The sequence below is a fragment of the Taudactylus pleione genome, unplaced genomic scaffold (genome assembly GCF_031769625.1).
Source record: "Taudactylus pleione unplaced genomic scaffold, aTauple2 ptg000571l, whole genome shotgun sequence".
Taxonomy (NCBI): domain Eukaryota; kingdom Metazoa; phylum Chordata; class Amphibia; order Anura; family Myobatrachidae; genus Taudactylus; species Taudactylus pleione.
Genome location: NW_028284973.1, coordinates 11,192,501 through 11,212,162, shown reverse-complemented (window position 1 = coordinate 11,212,162; position 19,662 = coordinate 11,192,501). Strand labels below are relative to the sequence as shown.

At 48.9% G+C, this 19,662-nt stretch overlaps 1 protein-coding gene across 1 annotated transcript in view; it reads left to right on the top strand.

The window, feature by feature from the left end:
- Positions 1 to 19,662, top strand: part of MTBP (MDM2 binding protein) — a 95,933-nt gene that overhangs the window by 574 nt on the left and 75,697 nt on the right. The window contains exons 2-6 of the mRNA XM_088453125.1: positions 480 to 551; positions 3,066 to 3,139; positions 3,212 to 3,357; positions 14,632 to 14,690; positions 19,023 to 19,161. Coding sequence (XP_088309251.1) covers positions 480 to 551; positions 3,066 to 3,139; positions 3,212 to 3,357; positions 14,632 to 14,690; positions 19,023 to 19,161 — 490 coding nt within the window. The remainder of the gene's footprint in view (positions 1 to 479; positions 552 to 3,065; positions 3,140 to 3,211; positions 3,358 to 14,631; positions 14,691 to 19,022; positions 19,162 to 19,662) is intronic.

Sequence of the window (19,662 nt, the reverse complement as noted above, 5' to 3'; positions counted from 1 at the left end):
GCAGCCTGAGCGCCTTCAGCGTCAGGGGAGCTACAAGTCCCAGCAGCACTGGTCAGCCTGTTGCTGTACTACGAGTCCCAGCATGTCCTGCACTGGTCAACCTGTTGTACCACGAGTCCCAGCGTGCGCAGCCCTGGCCAGCCTGCTGATGTACTATGAGTCCCAGCATGTCCTGCACTGACCAGCCTGTTGTCGGACTACTACGGTTTTGCTGTTGGTGCATGCTAAGCTGTGACAGGGCATGCTGGGATGTGTAGTACCGCAGCAGCTGGAGTGCCGGACCTGCTTATAGAAGCTTCTTTCTGCTGTTCCTTAGGAACAGTTTTGTTACTATTACTTCTACCCATCTTAGTAAACCAGGAATCTAATGGCTGCAATTTATCACTGAACAGACTTTGCTTTAGTTTAATTAATCGTGGAGTATGTCTCTTTCCCATGCCTGTGTTGTAAATCCGTTCTATTGCTCATTTAATTTCTAGGGTTGGTGGATGTGCAGGATATTTATACCCAGCTGAAGGAACACTGCATCACACATCTAGACACGTTCCCAGGTAAATCATTTATTTACATAGTACTTTGTAAATTGTCTTTATGTGAGTGTTGTGAGTGTGCGCTTTGTGGCACTTAGAGAGGTATTCAATTAGATACGAAAAGTCGGAACATCTTCGCCTGTCCCGACTTTTCGCCTGTTTCAGAGGCGAAATCATTCCATCTGCGGCCCCGCTTTTTGCCTATTTCAATTGCAAAACAGGCTAAAACAGAATTAGGCAAATACAGAACAGGCGAAAAATACTGAAAGAATTGGGGAAATCAATTTGTACCCCAGAAAAAGATACACTAACATAGGGAATCAATATAGATGTGCCTAATAAGACTATTTTGCGTAATTAAGCTGTGTAAATTTCTTGCTATTAGCATCTTATTAAAAGTGGTGAAGAATGGCATAAAGCTGTATTTTTGGTGAAAATAAGTATTCCTGTCAAATTTGGGGTGCTTGAAAATAGGTGCTACCATATTTTATGTCTCTAAAGTGAACTTTTAAAAAAATTGAAAAATCCACCTGCTGCATGCACCTGCAATCCCAAAAACACCTGACTCATACTTGGGGACTCCCAAGAAGTCTACTTCAGTAGTTTTTATGTTTTCCCCCCACTTTTTGCATTTTTACCCCAAAAATGACGTCTTTTTTGGGGTGTTCTTAGGTTTTTGTTGCAGATTTGTCCTTTAGGGGGCTGTCCCAAGGGTTCTGAGTCGTTTCCCCACGTTTGCACCCCAAAATAAAGATTTTGCATTTCTTTTCACCTGCTATTCATTGGAGAATCTTTTTTGGAGAATTCAATGCATCGAAAAAAATTTTAGGCAACATTTTCTCGCCTCTAATTGAATATGGCCCATTGTCTGTACCTTGCAGCAAAATGTGAGTCCACTAAGGCACTGCCTGTAAATGAGATGCTGGGAAGAGTGGAATTGTTTTCTTTCCAACCATAATGTATTGCATAGCACTGTACAATTGTGTGACACACCCCAGAGCTTACACTCTAGAGTAAAAGCTGTCACTGATACTGAAGGTACAACTCACTCGGTGTACAGTTATCCAGCCACTTCTATACAAGTACTCAGTCCCGTCATGTAGTTAGTGCCTGTTAAAGGTCCTCCACCTGTAGACTGCATTCATTTATTGGTCTGTATCTGCCCCCTGCAACTTTTCCTACATGGGCCCGTATTTAATTGCATGTGAAAAGTCCCGGACTTTCCGCATACATTGCGTGTTTTTGGTGAAAACGCTTACCATGCGTGCTTTTCACCCTATTCAATTCCAAAGGACGTGAAAACGTGTCCCTGCGAATCTCAAACAGGTGAAAAGTGATGTCAGATTTGGGGAAATCAGCCTGACACCCCCCAAAAGATGCACTGACATGGGGGGATCACTATGGATACCCCCGAATAGCCCTTCTGAAGGTATTTGGGGTCTTTAAATGCTTTCATTTGCTGCTATTTAGCATCTTTGCTCAATTGGTGAAGAATAGCATTTAGCATTTTTTTTTTTTTTTTTTTGTAAAAAAAAAAGTAGTCTCAGCAAATTTGGGGTACCTGAAAATGGGTGCAAGTATGGTTAAAAATTGCTAAAGTGAGGTTTTAAAAAAAACACACCTTCAGTAAGCACCTGCAATCAAAAAAACAGTTTGCCCTGGAGCCTTTTGCTAGTTTTTAACTTTGTCCTCCAACTTTGAGTACGAAAAGTACTTTTTGGGGAGATCAAAAATAATTTTTTACTTTTTTTTTTTTTTTGGACGCAATTTACCTATCGGGCTGTCCCAAGGCTGCAGGTGTGTTCCCAAAACTTTGCACCCCAAACCCCAAAGTCTGCACTTTTTTCCGCCTCCATTCATAGGCGAATCTTTTCCACTGGTTACAAGGCGCAGACTTTTCGCATCGGCTAAACCTCTGCAATTGAATACAGGGATAAGTTTCCGCCTGGCGAAATTATGTCATCGGTGGAAACTTTTTGCAGAGAACGACTTTTCGCCTGTAATTTAATACAGGCCATGTTTTCTTTATCTTTCTGGCTGACTTCTGTGCTACTCGGCAAAGCTTGTCCATTATCCGGACAGGTTGTATTACATGTTATATTCCCCTTGGAAATGACGCTCCAGCTCTGTTCAGTTATGTGTTGTATCAAAGAGCGATGGAAATAAGCAAGTCTGCCTAGTGGGTACAGGAGGAAAACTGCGATGCAGCATTAGGTGTAATACTAAAGTTATCTAAGGGGAAAATCTCCTTCATAATCCTAAATTAGTGTCCGACAGGCAAGATATTCATAGCGGGAAATTCAATTAGCAGGCGTAATGTGCGTATATTTGCCATATGTTACCCCGGAATTGCTGCAATATTGCAGATGGTTGTACTCGCGACTGTGTGGCGCACGATAATCGGCACTATGTGGAATTGCATTTTGCTGTCCGTGCTGTGATATAACCTTTTGGCTCACCATTGCGTGCATGCTGATAGGTACAATACGCCTATGGTAATATATTTCAGGCCGTTTATATGTTGCACCTTTTTAGCTTGTTCGCTGTCTGGAGATCCCGGCGCGAGGAAATGGTTCTTTGCCCTGCAACTCACCCACGGCTCTTTCCAGGTAATACACCTTCTGGTTATTACTCTGTTCTTCACTCCTCTTTCTCCCACTTAGGTTAATTTTATTTCTCAGTTCTCCAGCTCTGATTGGGAAGATTTGTGTCAGGTCACTGATGATGGGGATGAGCCTGCCCAGAGCACTATAGAAGAATGTATGTGTGCCATACAAAGCTCTGAAGAGGACGAGGACGACAGCCGGGACTCTCTGCCTCAGACTAGGTGTGATCATTGGTCTGTGTGTGATGGGGGAGGATGATGACAGCCGGGACTCTCTGCCTCAGACTAGGTATAATCATTGGTCTGTGTGTGATGGGGGAGGATGATGACAGCAGGGACTCTGCCTCAGACTAGGTATGATCATTGGTCTGTGTGTGATGGGGGAGGAGGATGACAGCAGGGACTCTGCCTCAGACTAGGTATAATCATTGGTCTGTGTGTGATGGGGGAGGATGATGACAGCAGGGACTCTCTGCCTCAGACTAGGTATGATCATTGGTCTGTGTGTGATGGGGGAGGATGATGACAGCCGGGACTCTGCCTCAGACTAGGTATAATCATTGGTCTGTGTGTGATGGGGGAGGAGGATGACAGCAGGGACTCTCTGCCTCAGACTAGGTATGATCATTGGTCTGTGTGTGATGGGGGAGGATGATGACAGCCGGGACTCTGCCTCAGACTAGGTATGATCATTGGTCTGTGTGTGATGGGGGAGGATGATGACAGCCGGGACTCTGCCTCAGACTAGGTATAATCATTGGTCTGTGTGTGATGGGGGAGGAGGATGACAGCCGGGACTCTCTGCCTCAGACTAGGTATGATCATTGGTCTGTGTGTGATGGGGGAGGAGGATGACAGCAGGGACTCTCTGCCTCAGACTAGGTATGATCATTGGTCTCTTTGTGATGGGGGAACATGATGACAGTAGGGACTCTTGGCTTGATTCTGAATCAGGGCGGGCGCAGGTTTTTTTAGTTGCGGCCTCTTGGCCGCTCGCAATAGCTATGCGTTACCACCCACAGCTATTGCGAGCGGCCATGATGATGGTCGCGATGGTCAAGACCATCGGGCTTGCGACAAGACCCTTGTGGTAGGGTCTCGTGGCCGCAAGCCCCAGAGAGCTTCTGGCTCATATAGAGCCGGAAGCTCTCTCACTGACATCACTGGATCATTGTCACTGGTGATGTCAGTGGGGCCGCCCACACACGGCAGGCGTTCGCATGGGAACGCCTCCGTTTGTGAAGTCACCTGCAAAACGGGGCGAGTTGTCGACCAACATCGACAGCCGCCCCTTTTGTAGTGAGTCCCGGAGCAAGCGCTTTTTGCACTCGCTCCAGGGCTCGCGCGTGCGCACTGGGCTACCATCGACCCGCTTGTGAGCGGGTCTGAATCAGGCGTCTGTGCCTCAGACTAAGTATGATTATTGTCCTGAGTGTGAGGTGGAGGAGGATGACAGCAGGGACTTTGTGCCTCAGACTAGGTATGATCTTTGGTCTGTGTGTGATGTCAGTGGGAGAGCTTCCGGCTCTACTAGAGCCAGAAGTTCTCTGGGGCTTGCGGCCACGAGACCCTACCACAAGGGTCTCGTCGCAAGCCCCGATGGTCGCAATGGTCTTGACCATCGCGACCATCATCCTGGCCGCTCGCAATAGCTGTTGGTGGTCACACACAGCTGTGCGAGCGGCCAGGAGGACGCACAAAAAAAGAAACAAAAAACACCCTGATTCAGAGCGAGCGCTCTTTCAGAGCATCCGTCTCTGAATCAGGGTCTCTGTGTGTGAGGGAGAGGATGACGACAGCCGGGACTCTCTGCCTAAGACTAGGTATGATCATTGGTCTCCGTGTGTGAGGAGGATGACAGCAGGGTCTCTGTGCCTCCGACTAGGTGTGATCATTGGTCTGTGTGTGAGGAGGAGGATGACAGCAGGGACTCTGTGCCTCAGACTAGGTGTGATCATTGGTCTCTGTGTGTGAGGGGGAGGATGACAGCAGGGACTCTGTGCCTCAGACTAGGTGTGATCATTGATTTGTGTGTGAGGGGGAACATGATGACAGCAGGGATTCGGTGCCACGGACTAGGGGCCTGATTCAGACCCGCTCGCAAGTGCACAGCGGTCGTAAGCGGGTCGATGGTCCCCCACTGTGCATGCACTGCCTCCGGAATGCGCAAGACCCGTCAGTTCCGTCGCTACGGGTCTCGCTACAAGACGGGGTAGCTGTCGATGGTGAGTGACAGCTCGCCCCTTTTTGTATACGGGGAGGGGGTGTTTTTGCACAAACACTGGCGTTCCCTTAGGAATGCCTGGCGTTTGTGGGCGGCGCTACTGCTCTAGCAGGAAGCCCAATCGGGCTTGTGGGAACCGAGACACTACCACAGGGTCTCGTCGCAAGCCCGATGGTTGCGATTATAGCGACGGACTCCAGGCCGCTCGCACAAGCTGTGGGTTGTCACCCACAGCTTTGCGAGCGGGATGGAGAAAAAAAAAATACGCCCATCAGACCTGCGAGCTGCCTCCGGCAGTGAGCGGGTCTGAATCAGGCCCCAGGTGTGATCATTGGTCTGTGTGTGAGGAGGATGATGACAGTAGGGACTCTGCCTCAGACTAGGTATGATCATTGGTCTCTGTGTGTGAGAGGGAGGATGATGACAGTAGGGACTCTGCCTCAGACTACGTGTGATCATTGGTCTGTGTGTGATGGGGGAGGAGGATGACAGCAGGGACTCTGTGCCTCAGACTAGGTGTGATCATTGGTCTGTGTGTGAGGGGGAGGATGATGACAGTAGGGGACTCTGTGCCTCAGACTACATATAGTCATTGGTCTTCGTGTGTGAGGGGGAGGAGGATGACAGCAGGGACTCTGTGCCTCAGACTAGGTATGATCATTGGTCTCTGGGCCTGATTCAGACCCGCTCGCAAGCTGGTCGATGTTGGCCAAGTGCGCATGAGGGAGCCGGCTCCGCCGTGCGCATGCGCGAAACCCGCATAGCGACTGGCAAGCCGTCGCTATGGGTTTCGCTACAAAGGGGGCGTGCTGTCGATGGTGAGTGACAGCACTCCCCCTTTGGTGGGCGTGCCGGGGGCGTTGCTGCCCAGACGGAGGCGTTCCCATGGGAACGCCTACTGTCTGGGGCCGGCCCCACTGACATCACTCTGATAGAGCCAAAAGCACTCCAGGGCTTGCGGCAGACGAGATCCTACCACAAGGGTCTCGTCGCAAGCCCGATGGTCGCGATGGTCTGGACCATCTCGACCATCTTTTTGGCCGCTCGCTATAGCTGTGGGTGGAAACCCACGCTATGCGAGCGGCCAGGAGGCCGCTCTAAAAAAAGAGTGGGAGGGCACTGATTCAGAGCGAGCGCGCGCTCTGAAAGAGCGTCTGGCTGTGAATCAGGGCCTCTGTGTGATGGGGGAACATGATGACAGTAGCGACTCTGCTTCAGACTAGGTGTGATCATTGGTCTGTGTGTGAGGAGGAGGATGACAGCAGGGACTCTGTGCCTCAGACTAGGTGTGATCATTGGTCTCTGTGTGTGAGGAGGAGGATGACAGCAGGGACTCTGTGCCTCAGACTAGGTGTGATCATTGGTCTGTGTGTGAGGAAGAGGATGACAGCAGGGACTCTGTGCCTCAGACTAGGTGTGATCATTGGTCTGTGTGTGAGGAGGAGGATGACAGCAGGGACTCTGTGCCTCAGACTAGGTGTGATCATTGGTCTCTGTGTGTGAGGAGGAGGATGACAGCAGGGACTCTGTGCCTCAGACTAGGTGTGATCATTGGTCTCTGTTTGTGAGGAGGAGGATGACAGCAGGGACTCTGTGCCTCAGACTAGGTGTGATCGTTAGTCTCTGTGTGATGGGGGAACATGATGACAGTAGGGACTCTGGACCTCATTCAGAGGCGGTCGTACGGAGCGATCGTAGCGAGCGATGTTTTTTCTACTTCAGGGTCCATAGGGGGTCCACAGGGTTGACCTTGGGGTATAGGTTGGGAACCAAATCCGGGCACCACGCAGTTAAAGCTTTTAGCTCCCAGGATGCACTTGGGTCCACTCTCCCTATAACCCCACCCCCAGCCAGAGGCACCTCAGTTTAAGTTGTGCCCGGCCGGAGTCGGGTCACCGTTTAGTGCAGTGGGGAGCTGATTAGCAGCCCCTAAGCTTTATTTTTTTCTAAAGTACAGAGTTTTTTATTTTTCCTTTGGATTCTTCAGAGCGGCAGCGTCAGACTGTCCATAGGACGTCTAAGCTGTCGCTCCGTCACCCCGCTGGCGCTGAGACGCCAGTACAGATCTGGGGATCTCAGCGGGACCCCAGAGTCTGTACTAGCCGGACTCTGCGGGCGCCCAGGACTGCTGCCGGATTCACGGGGAGCAGGTAAGGCGCGGGTCACCGCTTGCGGTGATCCGCGCATTTGAAATGCAGTCCTGTGCCTCCGGTCTATGGGGACAGACCGGAGGCGCCGGCAGTGGCGGCGGGCCCCCCATACCCCGTGTGTCCACTAGACCACCAGGGACTTAGTGTTCGGTGCAGGGAGCCGGCGTCCCGGGGGTTAATAGCCGGCCAGGGGAGGCAACCTTCCCTGTTACAGCGGCTCCTCCCCTCAGCTCAGCGCGCCTTTCAGTATCCATAGTCTGGCGTCGCTGAGCTGCTTCCTCCGCGGGCCACGCTTCTTCTGAGGTCTCCAGCGGCCATTTTCTCTGTGGTGCAGCAGAAATCTCTGGAGATGGCAGTGAGTCCAGTCCCCCTGCGTACCTCACCATTAGGTCAGTGTACACAGCGCTGTAGCCTTCCCAGACACTGAATCTGGGTAAGTTGCATGCAGTGTAATAGTGCAGTATATTATATGACATGTTTATGTATATATGTATATATCTGCATTGTATGTGACTTATGCTAGTGCTGACTGTACTTTATTCTCTCACCTGTCAGTGTATATCTATCCCTTTCCTTATCTGCCCTAATACAGCTGTACTTGGGGTGGTTCTGAGACCTCACATTTATATACTTGTTAATATTTGTGAGGTTTGTCACATACTGTTGCGTGCTGCACGTTGCCATATTTTGAGTGGAACTGTGTGTTGCATACGCTGAAAATGGGTCCCTGCAGCTAATTTTTAGTTTCAGTCAGGACCAGTATAGCGCTGCTTGATCACAAGGCTTGGTCAGATATGTCTGACCAGGAGATAGAGCGTTATACTGCACCCATTTTTACTATCCTGCAAGCCATGTGCTGCAGGTGTTAGTGCGGAGGATTTAACTCTTAAAGGGTTCTGTATGTGGTGTCATCGGGTGCCGGTCCCTTTCACGACCCCCTTGGGCTGTTTGTTTTCTCGGGATCCTCTTAATTGCGGATCGCCGGGCGGGCCCCATTGTTGTACCTCACTTGGGGTTACTTCACCATACTGCCCTTTTCATCTCAGGGTATCTCGCAGTTTCTTGCACTCTTCCCCTGTGACACAGACTACCGCTCCCTACAGGGGTTTTTTCGAGTATATGAATTCCCCCTGGTGCCACAATAGTCTGTCATGCCCCTTGCAGGGATTACCACAACAGCCACCCTGGGTGGAAGTCGTTTTTCTATGAAACGCAAATTGGCGTGGTTGACGCCCTGTGGTTACTTCCCACTTGGCTCTACCGTGAACTGGATACTGTTTTGGGCTCTTTCCCTCTTACACGGGGGGGAAGCCTATCTCAAGTATTATTATCCCTGCTTTCGGGCTGGTAGCAGGTCCATTCTGGTTAGAGTGAATGTTGACCTGCACCTGTATCATACACCCTCAGTATTACGTGCATTCTGGGTCCCTGTTGCTGACTAGCGGGTGGATCGCAGGGCGGGACTCTGGCTGTTGCCAGATATGAGGTATTACAACAGTGTTTGGTCTCCTGTCCCAAATTCCCTGAGGGTCATCATGAGCCCCTCCTGGGGTGGATGGGCGTGTTACTCGTCGGATTACAGACGTTACTACGCATCCCATTCCTGCGTGGTCGGATTCTTCTGATCCGTAGGTGGTAACTCTGCCTGAAATCAGTATACTCGCTTTCAGGGGTTGTTAACCAACCATGCTATAGCCATGGTAGGATGGGTAATACTATTGCATACTGAGCTGATGTATTTGTAATGTTTTTCCCCTCCAACACGTCTGGGGTTCAAGTGTATTTGGTCGCTCACGTAATATATGCAGTTGTCATAGGTGGACATGCCTATATTGGATACCAGCTCCAAACTTTCAGAGTTCCGGCTGCGACGGTATCCTCCGTAATACCCTATGGCTGCGCTCTGGGAATGCAGAGGTGCAGATACCATCTATAGGGTATATCTGACCTTGACAGTGGCAGTACAAATTTCCCGCCGTCAGCTATGCTCACTACGGGGCCTCAGACTATTAAGTCTTTTTTGTCCTCTGGGTCAGCCTAAAGGTCTGTTTTTTTCATAGACTGTCGGCCTTTACAAGGGCTGACATATCCAGTTCCGAGCAGGCCTGGACTGCCAGCCGATCCTGCTTCTGAACCAACGGATATATCGTCAGCCTGACGAGACAGGCCTACCACTGGGAGATGGCGATTTCTCAGTTTGCCCGGTACTAGTGTCTAGTTGCCGCGGCTACGTGGGTAGGAGGGTACGCCCTCTCTTTGCTCAGGCGGCCTATTTCCATGTGATGGTACGCAGGCCCTTATTCGGAACAGGGCCTTACAAATCCAGAAAGCTATACAGTTGTTGCGGTAAGCGGAGCTAATTGGGCCATCCCCACTTTCTCAGCGAGGGACTGGTTGTTCTGCTTTCTTTCTGGTGCGGTGGCTGAATGGTCCTCTTTGGCCTATTCTCTGTCTCAATTCCCCGAACCAGTTCCTAAAGCTACCTGGGTTCAGGAAGCAATCCCTATGCTCCATCATACTATGTTTGGAACCCGGGGACTTTATGGTATCACTGGATATACAGGACGCGTGCCTACGGGTACTTACAGAGACCTTACCTCAGCATGGACTGAGGTTTGCTGTATCACAGCACTTACGATTTTTCGGGCTCTGCCTGTTGGGACTGATCTCAGTCCCACAGGGGTTTACCAGCATTTGGGATTTTCTGACAGTTCTTCTGTTCAGTATATCCCAATGCTCCTGTACCTGGATGGCCTCCTGCTCTTAGCAGGATCACCGGGGTACTTTACAGCCGGGTCTGGTTGACTGTGGGTTCTTCAGGGTGCAGACGTTTAATCAAGGGGAAAAAAGTCCTCCCTGCATCCCTCTCTGGGTATTCTTCACCTAGGAGCCCTGCTGGATTCTCAAAATCTGAGAATTCTTCTGGCTTAAGACGGCATCTCCACTCTTCCATTAGGAGTACATGGATGTCTGCGCAGTCGCCATATGTCTTTACACTCTGGGATGCATGGTCCACTATTCAGTGTCTGCCTTTGGAAGGGTGGAATGGGCTCAGTTCCATTCCAGGCCTTTCCATAATTGGCTTATCTACAGATGGAACGAGTTTTTTCTGTCGGATCACTGTTCAAACGATGATGCTCTCCCCGGAGGCAAGTCGGTCCCTTTTCGGGTGACTATGGCCATCTCGTCCAGGGTATTCTTTGCTAAGGACAGTGTCTGGTTCGCATCCATTTCAGTGCAATTGGATGTCTGTCGATTCCACCCTGTCAATTAACTTGTTGGAACTTTAGCCTGTCTTGGGCTTCACTCTGGCATAGCCCTTGTTTCCAGGTGAACCTGAAAAAGTTCAGTCCGACAGGGTCAGAACAGTGGCTTCCTTTTTAGCAATACTGTTCGTTGGGTGGCAATGTCAGGTATGTCATACATTCGGGAATTGTCTGAGGGTCTCCTCCCGACCATCTCGACAGTGTTCATTTCGGGTGCTCTCCATTGGGAAGCGGGAGTCCTCAGCCGTTACGACGTGCATCCCGGGGACTAGTCTCTTCCCCAAGAGAGGTTTCATCTCCTGGTGAGCAGGGGGGGGGGGCCCTCCTGAGGTGACACTCATGGCCTTCTGACTCTATCACACTATGGTGTTACAGTCCAACTCTGGGGATTCTGAAGCAACCTTCAGTGACTCTTTGTCGGTGAAGGGGTTCTTCCAATTTGCGTACCTGTGTTCTCCAGTCTCCATTCTTCCTCGAGGGAAGTGTTTCAATAGAGACAGAGATGCTTTCCTGCTGGTGGCTCCTGATTGCCCCAGATGTCAGGGGTACTTGGTTTTTCGGAGTCTCTCCATCGATACTCCATTCCTGATGCTTCGCTACCCAGACCTGTTGTCTCAGGGTCCTGGGGTTTGCCTTGGACCTGGGTCGTTTGTCTTTGACTACGTCCCTATAGTGGTCTTACGGCTTCCATGGCTTTGTCATCGTTGGAATGATTGGAGCACATGGATCAGCTTTTGCTGGGACCTACCACAATCTGTGGCAGCCATAATTCTTATGGTATTATACCTATCAATACGATCCTCTGGTGTCCAGGATTTCCAGATTTTCTGGCATTCCTTCCGGCTGGCTTGGGTTTCTCCCTCGGCCTGGCCTTCCTGACAGTGCAGATCTCTACACTGTCAGTATGATTAGGTTATGGAATTGCTCCGCTCTGATATCCAGTTCATCCTTTGGAGTGTTCTCTGGATTATGCCTCCATTTGTCCTCCCTAGGGTCTCCTTGGGAGTTAGTAGTGGTTCTTCGTTAACTCCGGGGAAAGTTAATGGAACCGCTGGTTGTAATAGCCATTACATGGTCTATTGCTTTGGCTTTCTCTCTTTCTATCAGGGAGTTTATATCAACCAGGTGAGTGTCGGAATTGGGAGCGTTCTCATGTGGCTCCCTCTTCTGGAGGGCATCTTGTTAGGGTGTGAGTTGCTCTCACCCTGTGTTTCTTCTTAGTGATTTTCAGGTTCCATATTATTCTGGAACTTATGGTGCGGCCATTCAGTCCCCAGTCCTCTCGGCTGGTGTGGCCTCATTGACTGTGGTCCGGCCTCTGTGGATTTATGTGATCCATTCAAGTTCCTGACGGAAATCGGACTCCTTATTGGTGGTCTGAGATTTCTGGTTTTAACAGGAAAGGATGGCCGGCCTATGGCCATATGTTGGCTGGACGGCCTCGTATGTCTTCTTCAGGGGCCTACCCATGGGTAGGCCTTTCTGTTGTTGCTGCTTGTTTTTTTTCTCGGGCCATGTAACCCTCGTGGGTGGCTCGCGGTGGCACCTTGGCTGGTTTGCCTTGCTAGGTGGCCACCTGGTCTTCTGTCTACACCTTTTTAAGGTTCTAGGCATTGTTTTCCTTTGCCTCTCAGGATGCTTCCTTTTTGGCGGCGGATTCTCCTCTCAGCACAGGAGCGTCCCCTCCCTTGGTTGAACTGCTTTGGGACATCCCCAAGGTCAACCCTGTGGACCCCCTATGGACCCTGAAGTAGAAAACAAGAGATATGGTAAGAACTTACCTTTGTTATCTCTGTTTCTACGAAGTCCATAGGGTCCACAGGGCGCCCGCCCTGACGCACCTGGCTTCAAATGGGCTGTGTGACTGGTCACCGGTTTTCCGTCTCCCATTTCTGTGAGTATGGTTATCGAGTGTTCCAGTTTTCTCTCTTTTTTTCTCCTCCTCCGGCCTTTGGCTACTTACAAACTGAGGTGCCTCTGGCTGGGGGTGGGGTTATAGGGAGAGTGGACCCAAGTGCATCCTGGGAGCTAAAAGCTTTAACTGCGTGGTGCCCGGATTTGGTTCCCAACCTATACCCCAAGGTCAACCCTGTGGACCCTATGGACTTCGTAGAAACAGAGATAACAAAGGTAAGTTCTTACCATATCTCTTGTTTTTCAACTGCGATTGTGTGTACGTGCACAAGCCTGACTTTCCGACCGCAATCCTCTTGCTCGTTAGTCACTATGAGGGCGTAGCTGAGATTGACATTTCGTGCTGTTTGTGGGTGGTTACAGGGGAAGGTGCTTGGGAACGGGGGTGTGGTGGTGCGCACGCAGGCGTGGTTGACCTTAAAAAGGGCGTTTTAAGGGCGTGCATATATTACTGAGTGTGTCATCACACACGTTATCTCGTTGCAATAACGATGCTACTGCTCGCAGTGCTAAAGGTAGCCCAGGATCTACCTTAAGCATTGCGAGTGCAGGCGATGGTTTCTGCCTCAACCGATGTCTGTAGGCAAGTAACAATGTAACAGGTGTTATTCGTGCTGACGTAGGTTGCCGCCTGTGACTGACTGTGAATTGGCCCGTAGAGATAGGAGGTGTGCTTTCAATGTTGTGGGTGTTTCCGCGCTTACGATGTGCGTAGCGATTGAGCACTCGCTTTGCATATTCTCGATCACTTTGGGTGCGACCGATCGCTCCCGAGCGACCGCCTCTGAATGAGGTCCTCTGTGCCTCAGACTAGGTATGATCATTGGTCTGTGTGTGAGGGGGAGGAGGATGACAGCAGGGACTCTATGCCTCAGACTAGGTATGATCATTGGTCTGTGTGTGAGGGGGGAGGATGACAGCATGGACTCTGTGCCTCAGACTAGGTATGGTCATTGGTCTGTGTGTGAGGGGGGAGGATGACAGCAGGGACTCTGTGCCTCAGTCTAGGTATGATCATTGGTCTGTGTGTGAGGGGGAGGATGATGACAGCAGGGACTCTGTACCTCAGACTAGGTGTGATCATTGGTCTGTGTGTGAGGGGGAGGATGAGGGAATAAAAGCTTTTATGCCAAAATCTATTCTATAACAGTCTGCCGTGTCCATTTAGCGCAAGCATAGTGATAGCTGGAGGGAATTCCCACCCTCACAGCTCTCCCTTGTGCCTGATGTCTGGATACAGCCTCTCTCGTCTCCCCAGTGCCATAGTACAACTGGTCCTCATACTGCCAACGACATCCAGAACCCGACACACAGCCAGTTAACACTGCCCCCCCATCTCCTGCACATGTCCCTGGACGCCTCAGGATCTCCCAGTTGCTTGGAGGGGGAAGTGTGTGTGTGTGTCTCTGCCATAGGGGTTGATTCAATTAGATCTGTCGGGTTGCATACAATAATTCCCAAGACAGGGATGTAAAGGGAGCGATATGAGGTGCCATTGTTGGCTTTTCATGCCTTATGGCAAATTGAATCAACTTCTTAATGTCATAAATATTTGTTATACACATAATCCCGTTTCATCCAAATGACTTAATCTGGGGATTCTTGTTTATTTTCAACTTCACCCCATACAAGTTTAATGCGGCCGATCAGATCATATAAACGATTACAGAGCGTTTTAAAGCTGCACTTCCAGAAAAATCCCCGTACCCAGGTCGCCTAAACGCCGGATCCCCTTGTGCCGATTTGGGCAGCAGTTTCACTCGCTGCCCCAAGGTTCACCTCGCAGCCCCCCTGCTGACGCCGCCCAGGGTTTTGTGTGCCCGAGGACCAATCACAGGTCACAATCTCAGACATTTGTCTTGGTTACTAAATTAAATACTTTAAATGCAACAATCTAAATTTCATGCCGCACTAAATTCTTCTTTCTTTGACTGTTTTCCAGTTTATTTGAAGAGTCGGCAGAATTAATCCACCAGCTGTCAGACAAGCTTCCTGCACCAGGTATCGGTCTAAATAGAACGTGTTGTGATTATGGGTTTTTTTGTTCTGGTTATTTTTTTTGTTTAAAAGAAACAAAAAGCTGTTGCTGATTAATTTAAGTCTAAATCACTTTGTCTAATAATTTCCATATGCACAGAAAGTAAACCCACTATTATTGACATACATGAAAACCTGATAGATCGGGCTGAAGAATATCCTTTAAATAACAGGAGGCAGCCAGATCTATCTGTCCTATCCCTTTGCTTCCAGCTGCAACGTTTTACATCACCAGACTATATATACAGTCAGGTCCATAAATATTGGGACATTGACAGAATTTTCAGATTTTGGCCTCTGTTCACCACCACAATGGTTTTGAAATGAAACAAACAAGATGTACTTTAACTGCAGACTTTCAGATTTAATTTGAGGGTAATTACATCCAAATCGGGTGAATGGTGTAGGAATTACAACAGTTTCAATATGTGCCTCCCACTTTTTAAGGGGCCAAAAGTAATGGGACTATCAACTCAAAAGCTATTTCATGGACAGGTGTGGGCTATTCCCTCGTTATTTCATTATCAATTAAGCAGGTAAAAGGTCTGGAGTTGATTCTAGGTGTGACATTTGCATTTGGAATCAGTTGTTGTCAACTCTCAATATGAGATCCAAAGAGCTGTCACTATCAGTGAAGCAAGCCATCATTAGGCTGAAAAATCAAAACAAACCCATCAGAGAGATAGCAAAAACATTAGGTGTGGCCAAATCAACTGTTTGGAACATTCTTAAAAAGAAAGAACGCACCGGAGAGCTCAGCAACACCAAAAGACCCGGAAGACCACGGAAAACAACTGTGGTGGATGACAGAAGAATTATTTCCCTGGTGAAGAAAAACCCCTTCACAACAGTTGGCCAAATCAAGAACACTCTCCAGGAGGTAGGTGTATATGTGTCAAAGTCAACAATCAAGAGAAGACTTCACAAGAGTGAATATAGAGGGTTCATCACAAGATGCAAACCATTGGTGAGCCACAAAAACAGGAAGACCAGATTAGAGTTTGCCAAACAACATCTAAAAAAGCCATTACAGTACTGGAACAACATCCTATGGACAGATGAGACAAAGATCAACTTGTACCAGAGTGATGGGAAGAGAAGAGTATGGAGAAGGAAAGGAACTGCTCATGATCCAAAACATACCACCTCATCATTGAAGCATGGTGGTGGTAGTGTCATGGCGTGGGCATGTATGGCTGCCAATGGAACTGGTTCCCTTGTATTTATTGATGATGTGACTGCTGACAAAAGCAGCAGAATGAATTCTGAAGTGTTTCGGGCAATATTATATGCTCATATTTAGTCAAATGCTTCAGAACTCATTGGACGGCGCTTCACAGTGCAGATGGACAATGACCCGAAGCATACTGCAAAAGCAACCAAAGAGTTTTTCAAGGCTAAAAAGTAGAATGCTATGCAATGGCCAAGTCAATCCCCTGACCTGAATCCGATTGCGCATGCATTTCACTTGATGAAGACAAAACTGAAGGGAAAATGCCCCAAGAACAAGCAGGAACTCAAGACATTTGCAGTAGAGGCCTGGCAGCGCATCACCAGGGATGAAACCCAGCGTCTGGTGATGTCTATGCATTCCAGACTTCAGGCTGTAATTGCCTGCAAAGGATTTGCAGCAAAGTATTAAAAAGTGAAAGTTAGATATAGGGTTGTTTAGTTTGTCCCATTACTTTTGGCCCCTTAAAAAGTGGGAGGCACATATAGAAACCGTTGTAATTCCTACACCGTTCACCTGATTTGGATGTAATTACCCTCAAATTAAATCTGAAAGTCTGCAGTTAAAGCACATCTTGTTTGTTTCATTTCAAAGCCATTGTGGTGGTGAATAGAGGCCAAAATCTGAAAATTCTGTCAACGTCCCAATATTTATGGACCTGACTGTGTATATATATGTGTGTGTGTGTGTGTGTGTGTGTGTATATATATACCCAGAGAATCCAAAGATTAGGTGTACAGTCTCCTAGGTAACCGATATACTCTGGAGGGATTTGTAGTCTTATATGGAGGGGCCGCTGGTATCACTAAGTCTCACTGGAAATACACTGGGCCTGATTCTGATGTAATACCGATATTCGCGCCAATGATCAATGGCTACTGAACTCCGCATATATGTAAGTCGCTAGAGCCGCACAGCTCATGCGTGCCACGGTGTGTACGCCCAGTGGAGTAGGTGCCATTAAGAGGCACGGTCTTGTATGTATCAGGCGTTTCTGGGCGGTGACTTAGTTGCGGCTATTCAGGTGCACGCAGATGGTGCGGCTTATGAGTGTTTTATGGGAGTATCTCAGGCATGTCGCCGTAGTGGTTGCAACCTCAGACGCTTAAAGCCGGGATTCAATTTGCCCCATTAACTGAACGGGTGATAATTGATTTCCGTCCCGTGTTCTAGTAGCTCCGCTTATCAGGGATTTTTTTTCGGGTCCCATTACCTGTGCGGTTATCGGGTGATAACTGCCAGTTACCGCACAGGTCAGTGACCTTATCACAGATCCTGCGCGTCAGCTCCCTGATAACCTGTGTTAACACATGTTTAACTTGCGCTAACAAGGCTGAGGCCAATGCGGGGAGCTAATTGAATAGCCCTGGGCGTTAAAGGCTGAAGCCACCTCCAGTTATTATGTGCGGTAATTAACTCTTGCTCCTGGCTCCTGCGCAGATTCTCCTTCTGCTCATGTACAGAACGGGTCTGTGGGGCTGCACGCAAACTGGCAGCAAGACTGTCAGTGATTGACAGTCTGCTGCCGTTTGTGGCGGGGAGAGGGCGGCGATGCGTGTCGCCGCCGTTGCGGAGGAGGGCAGAAGCCAGAATCCACCGTCAGCTGACTGAGATTTCCTGGCCTCTTCCCATAAACTGCGGCAGCCGGCTGCGGGACCCCATGGGTCACCGCAACCAGTCGATGGTACGCAGATTAACCGATTCTGCGGTGGACAGCGCAGCTCCGTTAAGTAATTCACAGGAGGCGTGATGCCTCCTGCTGCACTACCATATCTGCAAAGGATCGCAAAGCTGCCTGCGCGCATACATGATATCTCTATAGCCTGCGCGCATACATGATATCTCTATAGCCTGCGCGCATACATGATATCTCTATAGCCTGCGCGCATACATGATATCTCTATAGCCTGCGCGCATACATGATATCTCTATAGCCTGCGCGCATACATGATATCTCTATAGCCTGCGCGCATACATGATATCTCTATAGCCTGCGCGCATACATGATATCTCTATAGCCTGCGCGCATACATGATATCTCTATAGCCTGCGCGCATTAATGATATCTCTATAGCCTGCGCGCATACATGATATCTCTATAGCCTGCGCGCATTAATGATATCTCTATAGCCTGCGCGCATACATGATATCTCTATAGCCTGCGCGCATACATGATATCTCTATAGCCTGCGCGCATACATGATATCTCTATAGCCTGCGCGCATACATGATATCTCTATAGCCTGCGCGCATACATGATATCTCTATAGCCTGCGCGCATACATGATATCTCTATAGCCTGCGCGCATACATGATATCTCTATAGCCTGCGCGCATACATGATATCTCTCTAGCCTGCGCGCATACATGATCTCTCTCTAGCCTGCGCGCATACATGATCTCTCTCTAGCCTGCGCGCATACATGATCTCTCTCTAGCCTGCGCGCATACATGATCTCTCTCTAGCCTGCGCGCATACATGATATCTCTCTAGCCTGCGCGCATACATGATATCTCTCTAGCCTGCGCGCATACATGATATCTCTATATATGTATATGTATGAACCGCCGAAGTATCAGCGCCACTGTCATCATCAGCACCGATAAGCTGGGCAATGTATGAACGGTAAGTTCGCCTGACCATTCCGACAGCTGCAGATATTGACAGCTGCAACTTGGCGATGCCCCATCACCACAGTTGGGTCAACATTGTCCCTGCTGTGGCGCTTGCGTGACTTGCGAGAACCCGCGCATGCCCAGTGGAGCCGGCTAGGAGTCAGACACAAGACATCAGCCCTAGGGGGGAGGGACGATCTGGCCGATGAGATGTTCTTACGGTAAAGAGAGCGAAGCAGGAAAAGTTATAGCCGCTATAATACATCTCCCCCCAAATGTCTTTTAAATACATTCTTCCTTTTGTAGTTCAAGCAGAAGCTAATATACTTAAATCTTAAATCCGTACGAATGCGTGTGGTGTTGTATGAACAGTACTGAAATATGACAAGGGCTCAGAATAAACTGTAACGAGGATGCTAGTACTCACTGCACTGTGTTCTGAATTTTAGGAAGGGCGTTGGTGGATGTCCTGATCCTCTCTCCGGATGTTCCCAAATTGAAGGACTGTGTCCTGGCAGTGGGGGCGATCAAGCACCTGAAGGAATGGCATGCTGCCAAGGTCACAATTGTTACAAAAGAAAGCAAAGGGTAATGTACTAAAGTAGTGGTATTGGTAGTTACATTGTTATGCCTGTAACATGTTATTTAACTCTGGAAAGGTGCGTAGAGTAAATTGGTTTTATATGGGAACACCAGACAAATGCGCTCTGTAATCCTCGCATTGCGCTTTAACATTTGATTGCAAACAAAAAGTATGGTGGTCGCTCACATCAACTTAATGACATTGCACAGGTGCTCGTAAAGGGTGGGGTTTACACTGAGCTACAGAAAAAAAAAAAAGGGATTTTCCCTCCAGCACACTGCAGCAAAAACAAAAATACTTGAATCCTACATGATAATAGAAATTCAGAGGTATTGGTTTACATACATTTGCAAATATATGAATAAGCACCCTTTTTTCCATTATTCGTGTGATGCCCTGGGGATGGTCCTTGGCTGGATTCTTTTGGGGTTCCCTGCGTCTCGGACGTGAACCCCATAATGTTAGGGACGCTGGTATAGAGGAGCCTTGACGTTTGGCCCAGCGCT